The sequence below is a fragment of the Lipophrys pholis genome (genome assembly GCF_963383615.2).
Source record: "Lipophrys pholis genome assembly, chromosome: 19".
NCBI classification, from domain to species: Eukaryota; Metazoa; Chordata; class Actinopteri; order Blenniiformes; family Blenniidae; genus Lipophrys; species Lipophrys pholis.
In genome coordinates, this window is record NC_137647.1 from 16,806,089 (window position 1) to 16,818,927 (window position 12,839).

Below are 12,839 nucleotides of genomic sequence, written 5' to 3' on the forward strand. Positions count from 1 at the left end.
CAAATGTGACCAGTATCAAGTGGCGGCAGAGGCGGCGGACCTAACCCGGGGACCCTCCCCCTCGCTGTCTATCCTGAAACAGCTGTTTGAGCTCTAATTAAAGGGAAGTAGCAGGTGTCACCTGAGCCCCAACTGCAGGGGTACACCTGGCTGCATTAATTTGATCCAAAGTGGTGTTGACGGACTGCTTGCACTCCCGCGTCCCACATTAAGCCACTGGAACCGAGCACCTGCTTGGAGCGAGGAGGCGAGAGCCCTCCGTTAACACTGCTCCGCGGAGGTGCGCCAAGCTGGCGAGCACCGTGTCTTCGCGGTGACCCGGGGGACGGCGCCGTCATCCCTGCCTCTGACTTCCTGACAACATCTGCGAGTGAGCAGACCTGCAGCGCTGACCTGTAGTCACACCGAGCGGAGGGCCGGGCGTGCCTGAGATAATTGTCTGTTGAAACCTCCCCGAGGCCGTAAAGGCAGCTTGTTTCAGATCTCCTGATGATTTCACAGGACATTTAACTTTACACCTCTCATTTGTTACTTCTCTAGGGTATTTCTAAATATCCATTACCAGGTACCTAGAGTGTGTGGCAAAGCTTAAACTCCACTGGCTTTTATGTATGCATAAATCGTCATGGGGGTGGGTGTGACTCTGATTTCCAGAGGCGCTGGCAGGATGTGGTGGTTCTGTGCAGGCCTAAGCAAACGCGTGGCCCCTGAAACTGCAAGAGACAAAAAAATGAATTGCTGTCTCTCTGACACTTCAATCGCCTAATGAAATTTACATGGCCTGAGAATGAAGCTGCCGCGGTTCAAACGGGTACTGCCTCGGGTCATGCTGCACTCTCTGCGGCAACAGTTTCTTTGTGCCACGACAATACATTAATTTCATGAGTCAACAGGCTACGACTGGCAGTTTGTGTCAAGCTAAACAGTGTTTAATTGGATTCTGATCCATGGCAACACCACCGGAGGCTTGTTTTCCATCTTTTATTTCAGCAACACCTGGAGCGTAATGGTGGTGATTACATCCCTCCTGTGGTGTCCCGATGGTTCTTCCCTCGCAGACCCCCGGGAACGTGCTGCCGACAGTCACGGTCCACGCAGCCCCGCTGCCCCCGTCTGAATGCTGCCAAACCCTAAGCTGCTGCTGCTGCTGCTGCTGCTGCTGCTGAGTCTGCCGCCGCCGCCGCCGCCGCCGCCGCCTCCGCCGCCTCCGCCTCCGTTACCACTGCTGGGAGCTCGTGTTCGAGCACTACTGAGACAGGCCCAGGTTCAAAGGGATTTATGATAATACAAACCAAATTAATTGTTTACTACTCAAACACAGACACAGTTGAGAGTCCAAAAAATGTATCAAGGAAGATTCTCTGCAAAGGCAATCAATTAAAACAGTTTTCTTCAAACCAAAATGAATTACGATACTGAATACGATACTGAATACTTTCAAGACAAACTAAACATGTAGCCATATCTGATTGAGAAGAATTTAGGTTTAAAACTTTTTTTTTTTTTTTTTTTACCAGAAGAAATCTGCATCAATTGAAAATGAACACGCGCTCCAAATTTAACAGAGGGAATTAATTAATAAGATTAACGAACTAAGATCATTTTCAATGTCAGAGAGTTCTTTAGTGAACCAGAGGCCTCTGATCGGAGTTAAGTAGGAATAATCTTTGCTCACACCATCAGTACAGTCCAGCTTTCATGTGCTGGAAATGCATCAAGAGCCGTTGAATTGGCTTTAATCTGTACATGATCGGCACAAGTATGAATTGCCTTTGTGGTATTCGCTGGACGAGTTGACGGATGTAAAAATTGTCTGAGTCGAGAGTTTCCTGAAAAAAACTAAAGCCAAAATTGATGGCACTTTTCTTTACTCGCATTAAACAGTGGTAAACCTGCAATTAGCCATATTCTGTAACTACGGTGTCCAACTTAATGTCAAAGAGGGAGCCATCCCCAGCTGACATTAGGAAAAAGGCATTTTACACAAAGTTACCAGTCCATCATAGAACAACCACAGTCACTTTCATACTTAAGACCAACTTAACATTTTTAAGTGAAATTTAAAAAATATTATTTTTGGGGGGGGGAGCATTTTAGGGTTGCGCTTACACAATAATAGTGCTCGGAGCCACTGGAAACTATTAGAAAACAAGTGCCAATGTGGAACTTTTCAAAAATGCTCCGACTCCATGGAAACAGTGCTTGTGTGCATGCGCACCACGGCCGTAGTAATTTGTGCTTCTGCACATGTGCGAGTAGATGGACAATAACAACAATGGCGGCCTCCAGAGTGTCATGACTCCTCGTCCGTACTCTCCTGGGACTTGGTAGTTTTATAGTTGAGATTCATGGCAATCCAATTTCACTGTCCGTCCATACGGATGTCCGTGTACTTGCCAATATTAATGTTTATAGTGTATAGTTCTCTGCGTGTGTAGTTTCATTACAAAAACAAAAAAGAACAACCACTAGTGGGCCAGAAAGCTACATAATGTTCTGCATTTCTGCCATTTCCGTATAAATGGACATCATTTTCATTTGAAATGTTGTTGTATAAACTAGGCCTTTGACTATTTCACCTAATTGTAGTAAAGAGGCTGAATTAAAGGAAGCTAAGGTACGTGAAGACATACAGGGAATATAGTACAAGCTAAATCTCTCTCTCTCTCTCTCTCTCTCTCTCTCTCTCTCTCTCTCTCTCTCTCTCTCTCTCTCTCTCTCTCTCTCTCTCTCTCTCTCTCTCTCTCTCTCTCTCTCTCTCTCTCTCTCTCTCTCTCTCTCTCTCTCTCTCTCTCTCTCTCTCTCTCTCTCTCTCTCTCTCTCTCTCTCTCTCTCTATATATATCACAATATTTCATTATTTTGAGCTGAAATACTTCCTGACTGACATCATCAGAGTGTGATCACTATTCTCTTTTCACGCGAGCAGTGGGGAGGTCACTGACACCTACCGATGGAGCTCGCCGAGTCAGTCCTCCGAGCACAGGGACCCGTGACCTTCAGCATGGTCCTACACTGTCTTACAACCACAGAGTCAGGCGCATGTGAATAATACATCAGCCTCTCCTGCTGGGACCACCCTCACTGCGCACACAAGTAGACATACACAAACATGACGGGAGGTCGGTCTCTCTCGAAATCCCACACAATAACGAACACAGGGAGTTTGACCATCTGAGGGCTCTCTCTCTCTCTCTCTCTCTCTCGCTCTCTCTCTCTCTCTCTCTCTCTCCCCCTGTACGAATAAAGGGCTTGTTTGGTTGATTATGTTAGTCCAGTCTTCCTGACTCATTGATCGCCTATCTGACTGAGGTCTGGGCAAGTTAGAATCTATGGCTCTGAAATATAAGTAGCCTAGCTGTATTGATTAATCACATTGCATCAATAAATTCTCGACATGATTAAAAATCATAAATCACAGAGTATCTGTATCTTACAGTATACATTACGGGCACAGTGACCTGTAAGCGCCAATGCGCTCTTGACATGTAGTTTATTTGTAATCATTTTTAATGCAACACACAAGGTTATTTTTGTGTAGCTCAGGGGTGTCAAACTCATACACAAGCAAAACAATTTGGCCTCGAGTAAGCCGAAACCAGTCAAATGGCAGCATAATGACCTTCAGATACAAAATTCATGAATGATTTCAAATGGTTTTCTGTGTTACGGTGCAACATCTTTCCAAAACAAACTTGAACAAGTTGAATATTTTCAATAAATCTTCAAGTAATTTCAACATATTTTAACAATGCTTCTTGGTGCATGAAACAGTGAAATGTCAAAAGTTCTCAATTTGTGGCATTTTGCAGCCTTCAGTGTGCATGAAATGACACGTTTACCGTCAGAGTATGGCTTTGTTGATAATGCTGCCTTCACTGCAGCGTTACTGAGGTGTCAGCTCAGGTCTCAGTGCTGTCTCTCATCTAAACATTGAAATACAAAATATATCAACGTGAAACAGCAGCTAATTTTATAGAAAAATACCACTAACCATTTCTGTAGTTTTTGCACTTTGCTGTATGCGTGACACCTAGGGTATTAAGACAAGCACGCTCTGTCTTTCTTTATATGTAGCCTTGTATTTGAATTCAATCTCTTTTTTTTTTTCCTAAAAGTGATGGCAGAAGCTTAAAAAAAAAAAACAATAACATGAATTACACTGTATTATCGGTCCTCACAGTAATTCCTCACCTCTGTGCCAGTAAGTGAATAGATCGAGCCACGAGGATTCTGCTGTTTGCACTCTGAGAATGAGCAGAAATGCCTGAAATATTTTAGAATCCCCTGTGATTCGAGGAAAAGGCTGACTGTCTCGCTCTTGTTCCCATCTGCTTTACATACAGGAGCAGCTCTGCCATTTGCACTGAGATTATTTGAATTTCATGGAGTGTTTGACATTTGATAATAGTGCTGTATGTTTATAGATTCTAGACATCCCTGTCGAAGGTGTCCTATCATGTTTGCTCAGGCGACCTCCCCGCTCAAAAAAAAGAAAAGAAAGAAAAGAAACAATGCAAATGAATGTGAAACATTGAAAAATCTCAAATGAAAGTCAACCCGTTATTTTTCTAGCTTTGCAAGAGCAGTCCCAAACAGTCTTCATGGCATATTCCTGAGCAGCAGTAAAGTCTAAAATTGATACCAGTTACAATTTATAATAGCAGAAAAACCTGATTTACAAAAAGGCTGGGACAATGTGTACAATGCAAATAAAATGTGATGCAGTGGGTTTGCAATTCCCAATGGTTATTTCCATAAAACGGTCAGTAACATGGCATAGGGGCAAAAAAGAGTATTTTAAAGGGTTGAGGCTTCTCCAACAAGAAAATTGAGGAGCACAGACTGTGTGTGTAGAAAACTGTTTGTGTGGCCTTTGACATCAGAGATCTGGCTGCATGTTGTTTGTGTTTTGCTGTGACGGTGGTAACTGTCATGTACTGACTTGAGTGTGTTGTTCTTGGTATTATGTGGATGCATGATAGAATAGAATAGAATAGAATAGAAACACTTTATTAAACCCAGAGGGAAATTCTATGCAGGGTGTCTCAACATAAAAAATATAGTTAAAATTACAATAAGACAGAATAAAAATGAAAGTCATATAAAATATTAATATATGCAGGGCTCAGCAGTGAAACAGAGAAGAATGAAATGAACAAAAAACACAAACAATATTTACAAGAGGAGTTATACAATACTGCATACATACATACATGATATAGGAGAGATGCTGGGCTGCTACCATGTTTTGTTTTTAGGTTTTTAGTCTTAAGTCCCTGAACATTGCCACAGTTGGTTAATAATCTAATGAAATAGAGCTCAGATGGGAGAGTAACAGGTTTTATTTATTTATTCTTTTTTTAAGGCAGTGGGCACAAGCAACTGTGTAGGAGTCCAGTGTAGGAGGAGAGTGTATGCATAGTAAGAAAAACTGCCAACACACAGCATTACAAGCGGGTGTGTGTGTGTGTGTGTGTGTGTGTGTGTGTGTGTGTGTGTGTGTGTGTGTGTGTGTGTGTGTGTGTGTGTGTGTGTGTGTGTGTGTGTGTGTGTGCGCGCGCGCGCGCGCGCGCCAGCCTGGCTCTCACAGCATGGTGTGACAGTAATTTCACAGATTGGAGCCTGCCTGTGCAGATGTTACCTCCCTCTACTGGACCGCAAAGTGAATGCAAATTAAAGGTGATGCTGTATAAATATGAAAAAAAAAAATATGAGTAAAAGCTCGAAATGTTGCATTTCCCAGAGATGTTACAAAATCGGTCGGGTTTTTTTTTTCATGCTGCCTTAAAAATGGTGAATACGATGTGGAACCAATGTTTCGCTACCTTGTGTTTCCGCACGGTGCTCTTTCCTATCCCACTGTCAGCAGGTTTGTTTTGGTTGTTTGCAGCATCTCGAAAGCTTTAAAATGAATCGTCATTTAACTGAATAACGTTGTAAATGTGACAATAGCAGGTAGATTCAGTTCTGACGGCAAAATATGTATCTCCAGCTTGCAGCGTTTCGTCAAACTGCAGTTTAAACGTTGTTTTGAATGAATGTGCGTCATATATACGTTTGTTCTAATGTTAAATGACTGTATAAGGTTTATTTTTTTTCAGCAATAACATCATGATACTGCTTTCAATGATTGTATGTATCGTTCATTTTCTGAGTTTGTGCCCTGAAAGTGTACTTGGAAAAACGACAACAAAACACATCACCTTCCCTTACACTAATGCAAAGTGGAAAAACTATTTTTACCTTGTTGTTAGAACTTCCATATTGAAATCTGACAGGGCTGCAATCCTCCAAACACCCAGAATAACTGGAGTTTAAGCTTACACACATATCGATGCATGAATGGGCGTTTGGAATGCTATTGGAGGTCACTTCCGGGTCACAACACACCCTCGGTCAGTGATTCACAACCTTTTTCTTGAGGAAAACTGGTTTTTACCATTGCAAACCTCGACAGCTTCATCCATAGCACACCCTGTGCAATTACAAAGAAAGCTGAAAGAACCTCTTTAGACGCGGTATGTGAAACACAGTGTCTTTGTTATGATCTGTAAAGATGAGTTCTTTTTCTCTGAGGACAAACTCTTTGGGTTTACACACCGTCTCAGGGTGTTTGGTGGACTTCATTCTGTAGTTGCTCACCATTTAGCGGTTTTTCACCATAAGAGGTGCATTCAGCTCCAAATTTGTCCATTGCTTCAATGAAACCATATTTTATGTAACTCTCTTGGTTCACTCTTATTTTCTTTACCTCCCTTTTGCCCGATTCATCTCTCCTTTGCCTGGCATGCCGCCACTTATTCTTTCCACGGCTGACTTTGTGAGCTTACCTTTGTCTGTCTTAGAGACAGGATGATCACGTTCAAGCCACCCATATCCTTGCAGTATTTGAAGACTTTTCATTAGTCATTTTTTAAAGACTTTTAAATAAACAATACACTTTACACTAATGTAACGTGAATCACTGCCTCAGACTATGCAGCTTTTTAGAAGCAACCATTCAGCTCTGTTTCGTGCAAGTTTACACGGCTCTGCTTGTTGTCCTCAAATGAATCAGGTGCTCAGAGCTGGCTGCCTCTTGCTTTTGGCACCTCCTCCATGGATGGAGTCACACGGAGGCAGAGCTGGCGGCTCTTGAAATCCACGCCACCAAAGTGTCGTCATTGTGCATGTGTCACGTCCACGGTTCTGGCTCAGGACGCCCTCACCTGCGCCCAGCGGCTGCCAATTTGGAAATTGGGTGTATACATCTGTTTCAGTGTAGCATAAAGACTGTCAGTGATGGAGCAAACACGTGTAGTGGAGTGTGTGTGTGAGAGGAGGGTGGGTCGTTTCAGCAGATTGTTACGTTGGTGGGTCCAGCTGAGCCTTGGAACGAGTGATTAAATTACAACCCTTTCTGTCTCTAAACATGTAGATTCATCTTAGAATTATAAACCTTATCAACAGGAGTTTAGCCTGAATGAGTATAGCACTGAGTAACCTCTGTTGTCGTCCCACAGTTTAAGTAAAGACCTTGTTGATGGCATCGCTGTGGTCAAAGATTTGTGCTGCTCTGCCTGCGAATGAAGGCCAGTTCGCGCTGGAGTTCAGCGACAAAGTGGAGTCAAGTGTGGTGGAAATGCTGAAGCGCTCGCGGCGGCAGCTGTACAACGAGGCAGAAAGCTCCAGCCGTGTGCTGACCGCTCAGATCGTCCTGGATATTTCATGGGAGAGACTGAACACGGGAACGTGGCGGCATGTGGACAAGGAATGGAGACGCGTTTACTCCTATGGCTGCCTGTTCAAAGTGGCTGCGCTGTGTCGTGAAAATCCCTCAGAAGATGAGATTCTGCAGGCTGTCAGGACCTGTGACATGGGGTTACTCATGGGTGCAGCCATCATGGACGACATACTTCACACTATTGTTCGGCTCCTGCAGAGTGAAATACGGAAGTCTTCCAGAGAAGAGGATGAAAATGAACACGATGTCAAGGTCGGCTGTCTTTTTTATATGAAATGCACATTCTGTGCGAGTTTGTGACCTTATTATTTTATTTATAGGAAACTAGACACGAGTAGTTTTTTTTTGTTTTTTTTTTGTTCTGTGTAGGCAAAGGATGTCATTTTAGATTAGATTCCAAGATTGGAAGCTCACAACAAACTATGTTGAATGAAGACATGTCAGGATAAGCTGTTGGGAAGTATGTTGCCGTCTGTTATTTTTCACTCCATCAGATGTCACAGAAGATGCAGTGCAACAGAATCTCTATCAGATCGCTTTGAGACGCCACAAAACCGAGAATGTGAAGCCAAAGCACAAGGACTTCCTTCAGTCTGCCATTTATTGTCTTGGTTATCAGGTCACTGAAATGTCAGTCCGGTTGCAGAAGCACTCATTACTTTTACTCAGATTAAAAAAATATCTTTTAAAAATAAAAAAGGGCATGAAGATTAAAATAGTCAATACAAATTTAAAAGGATTAGTAGTAATAATGAAATCTTGCTTTTTATTTTGCTTTGAATTTCATTACCAGAGAACAAAGACTGCTGGCTCTCACCCTCCTGTGGTCAAAGAGGAGTCGGCCGTTCCCAGGATCAAGTGTCCGTCTTTAGAAAGCTTCAACACAGATTATCTCCTCCCCCTCAAACCGGTGATTTTAGAAGGAGTCATCGACCACTGGCCTGCCCTCAACCAACACCCCTGGAGGTTTGGCTCACTTTTTACTCTTTTAACGTATGTCTTCCTTCATCTGTTCATCAAAATCACTTGATGGTTACTTTCCTCTTTGGCGGGAATTTCTTTTTCAGACGCTTCCAGTAAATAAAATAAAAAGAAACAGTATGTTGCGAAACAGAATCCAGCTTATGTCGCACTGTAATCAGACTGATTTACACTTGTGATGACAGCAGAGTGCTCTCCTCTGGCTGAGAGGCCAGAAAAACCTACATCACTGTGATGATTTTTGTCACCCAAAAAAAAAAAAAGAAGACAAGAATGCAGGTCGGTTTACTGATCACTTCTTCTCTGATTGCTAACTCTTGAGCCTGACACCAGTCTGATAAAACTTCCTTTCAATTTAAGAATATCCTTCACTGTCCTCCCTCTCACTGCCGCCTCCTGACAGCTGATTGTTCACTCCAACATCCGTCAAACTGCTTCTGGCCCCTCGTTCGCATTCAAAAGTGCATATGTGGCTTTATTTTAGATCAGTGCTCAAATACGCAATTAATACAATACAAAGGACAAGTTTCCGTATGCACATAAACTGAAATCTGAACTTTTTTGTTTTGTTGTTATAAATAACAGTGAACCTTTCAGTTATATTTGAACGTTTGAGATGCAGATTTGTGTTTAGATTTTTTAGAAAGACCCGTGTTTGTCTCCTCTCCTGCAAAGCATCGAGTACCTGAGGTCTGTGGCGGGCTGCCGGACCGTCCCCGTTGAGGTGGGAACCAGATACACGGACGAAGACTGGTCCCAAACCCTGCTCACAGTCAACGAATTCATTGATAAATACATTTTAAAAGGAGTGAGTGCCTCCCCGGCATACATTAAACACACACTGCTAATGAAGGATCGTCCACCGTGTGAATTTTAACCCAACATTTTGATTTATTACCCAGGACGGAGGAGAAGCTTCGGGCTATCTGGCTCAGCATCAGCTCTTTGAACAGGTACGGTTCCGCATCTCACTTCCACAGCGCGTTTAAGAGAAAGTGGCAATCTATTAATTTTGTCAGTTCAGCAATTTAGCATTCCGATGACATTTTCAGCACTTTGACGAATGAGATTGTTTCTTTTCTGGCTGTCATCCTCACCACCACATCGCTTTGGACAATATTGACTTTTCCGCCCTAATTTCACCGCAGACGTCAGCGCGTTGTCTGGAGTGAACTTTCCAAAAAGGGCACCTTGTCAGGATGAAAAGTTTGGTGTTTTGCACAGTTTGATAGTTGTGGATGATCCGGAATGAGAGGCTGCCAATCATGCTAAGTTTTCATAATGCATGCTTATGACGGTTTAAGAATGAGTCGCTGGGGATCAGGTGAAAGGAGGATTCAGCGGCGACGAAGAGTGCTGGAAAGTTTCTCTACGTTCAGTGACCAGACGATGGGGGCATACAAAAGATCATAACTAAACAAGATAAAGTCTACAACCACGCTGGTGGTTCGGGAAGTTTTAAGTTCCAGCATATGTAAAAGAATTTAAATCAAACTAAACAATACAATACAATTTTTTTACATACAAGCTCAGGAACATGAAGTCAGATTGACCCGTGTCCCCGAAACCCGATTGGACCCTTCATGAGAACTGAACTCCCTCAAAGCCGTCAGTGCTTTTGGCTTTTCAAGTAGCACAAGTGACCTTCCAGAGTGGAACCTTTGTCCTTTTTGTCCACTAAACTGTATCGGCACGTCTTTAGGTGTGTGTTCATTTGTGTGTCAAATCTGAGAGAGAGAAAAAAAACTCACAAGATATTTGGCAAAGTGCTGAGCTGAGAATGGGACGGAGTGCCAGAGGCGGTAAAAAACAAAAACGATTAGCGTGGCTGAAATGCCAGGGATCATTGGGAGTTAAACGGTGTCCTTTTTATTTTTTTCCTCCGCTGATTATTCAGAAAACCTGCAGCAGGTTTCATGACGGTCCATCCAGCTGTGTGGACACAAACAGTGGGCACGCTGAGTAAATAACCGCCTTCCCTAAAGCCATGTATTTTTAATCACAGCCTAACAGAGTAAAAAGAACGATAATTGGTAATTAATTTAACTTGCAGGAATGTTGGCAAAAGCCCCGGTTTCAAAAAAAAGAATATTTAGTGAGTGAAATTCGTCCTAAATACCCAATTGCTGTTCTTTTTGGTTTTTGTTTTGATGTTTTGTTAGATACCAGAGCTGAAAGAAGACATCCGCCTGCCGGATTATTGCTGCCTGGGTGAAGGAGATGAAGAAGATATTACTGTAAACGCTTGGTTCGGGCCCGGCGGCACCGTGTCTCCTCTCCACCAAGATCCCCAGCAGAACTTCCTGGCCCAGGTGACGACGAGACCGAGAAAGTCGGAGTCGGATGTCTGAAGATCCGTCACGCGGCCGCAGATTGTTTACCGCCTCTGTGTGTACATTAGGTGGTTGGAAGCAAATACATTCGCCTATATTCCCCGGAGGACACAGACAAGCTGTACCCTCATCAATCACAGCTGCTTCACAATACCAGTCAGGTGGGATTGACAGTCCACAGAGATAACGTGTGGTGAACCCGCAGAATATATGCACTTTTTTTTTTTTAAATTTCTGACGCCTTCCGTGCAGGTGGAGGTGGAGAATCCAGACGCCGAGCGCTTCCCGCAGTTTGCCAAGGCTCCGTATCTTGAATGTTTGCTCCAGCCTGGCGACGTGCTGTTCATCCCCGTCCAGCACTGGCATTATGTCCGAGCGTTAGAACTCAGCTTCTCTGTCAGCTTCTGGTGGTCCTGATTGCAGATTTATAATAATTATTAAAAAAAACAAAAAAAAAAAGCGATTCTTTGTAGAAGCGAGTCCGAGTCCAGCTGGATTTCTGCTGCAGTAGAGGGGAAATCAATCCTCGCTTTTTAACTAATGTGAGGCTAATTCTGGAAAGTGTAAGGACGACTGCTGATCACACAAACCTTTGATCCCTGAACAATGAACACACACACACACACACACACACACACACACTGCTGAATAATTACTTTTACTGTGCTGCTGATGATTGCAACAGCATCCATTGTGTGGAAAGCTACCAGCAGTAAGAAAAAAAAAAAAAACAACCACCCTGACAAGTGAACAGTTTGTGCTTATTTGCTTCTGCATATCATTTAGAGGGCTGTTAGTCATTTAATTTGATAGGATATGTTTCCCTTTTCAAATTGGCTTGTATAATTGTATTCTCAACCTTATTCCCACAAATATTCTCAGATGTGTGATTTCCATAATTCATGGAAATGAGACAAGTCTTCAAATTTAATAACCGAGCGAGCTACAGGTACGGGGACGTGGTAATAAATCCTTCTCGCTGGTTAAACCGACAGTCTGAAGCAATCAAACGGGTCACAGATGAAAATTAATAAATGAATTAATCCCTTGAGCATAGGCAGACTCGGAAATGGAAAGGGCCTCATTGGTTAGGTACGCCGATGCTGCAGAACTCCCGAGCGGCACCGAAAGCACAACAGCGCGCCGCAGATTTCAGAGCAGCCGTCACGTGAGGATGAGGCGAAAGAAGAGCAGCTTTTATCTGTTATTTAAACTAAATTCACAGTCCGCAGTCGGAAATTGTCCTAGAAATGTATTTCAAGCAGGTAAGTTGTTTAAATATTTGAAGGAAACTCAACTTGCTGAAGGGGAAGACATGAAATCCACATTGAGGAGTGTGACGTATCTTGAAAAGGCAGAAGTAATAATATTTGATTAAAGCACAACAGATTAGGAGAAACACATAAAAGCTAAATGACGATGAAATGAAAGATTGAAGTCAAGGAACAAAGAAGTCAGGATCAAACCTGGAAAATGTTACTTTGGGACTACGTTTACCAAAGAGCTCACGTATTTCATGATCTTACCTTAATGCGACAGTGCAAACTGTATCTTGTGTTTTTATGTTATTGCGAGAAGCCTGAAGCGGTCTCTCAATTGGAAGGTTGCAGGTTCGATCCCCTCATCCCCCCAAGTGTCACTGGACTCCGCAGTGCCTCCTATGGATGGACTGAGCCGTCACCGTTGGTGTTTGTGTGAATGAGTAAACGGGATTAACGTTGTAAAGCACTATGGGGGCTGCTAAAGTAGTGAGGAAACACTGAGTGGAATCCATTCAAATCAAACTGGAGTCTTCTCCTA

General features: G+C 43.1%; 1 protein-coding gene across 2 annotated transcripts; it reads left to right on the top strand.

Annotated features, from left to right (window-relative positions):
• Positions 1-5,840: 5,840 nt before the first annotated feature.
• On the top strand, positions 5,841-11,517 carry kdm8 (lysine (K)-specific demethylase 8). Of its 2 annotated transcripts, none has more exons than XM_080487886.1 (8): positions 5,841-5,871; positions 7,505-7,977; positions 8,519-8,691; positions 9,382-9,514; positions 9,609-9,659; positions 10,869-11,018; positions 11,108-11,200; positions 11,292-11,517. In XM_080487886.1, exons 2-8 carry the CDS (start codon positions 7,525-7,527, stop codon positions 11,454-11,456), a joined length of 1,218 nt encoding a protein of 405 aa, XP_080344012.1. In that variant the 5' UTR covers positions 5,841-5,871; positions 7,505-7,524; the 3' UTR covers positions 11,457-11,517. The 2 variants fall into 2 exon arrangements, with proteins under 2 accessions (XP_080344012.1, XP_080344013.1); XM_080487887.1 differs by having other exon boundaries at positions 5,861-6,520; positions 11,292-11,474.
• Positions 11,518-12,839: the final 1,322 nt, after the last annotated feature.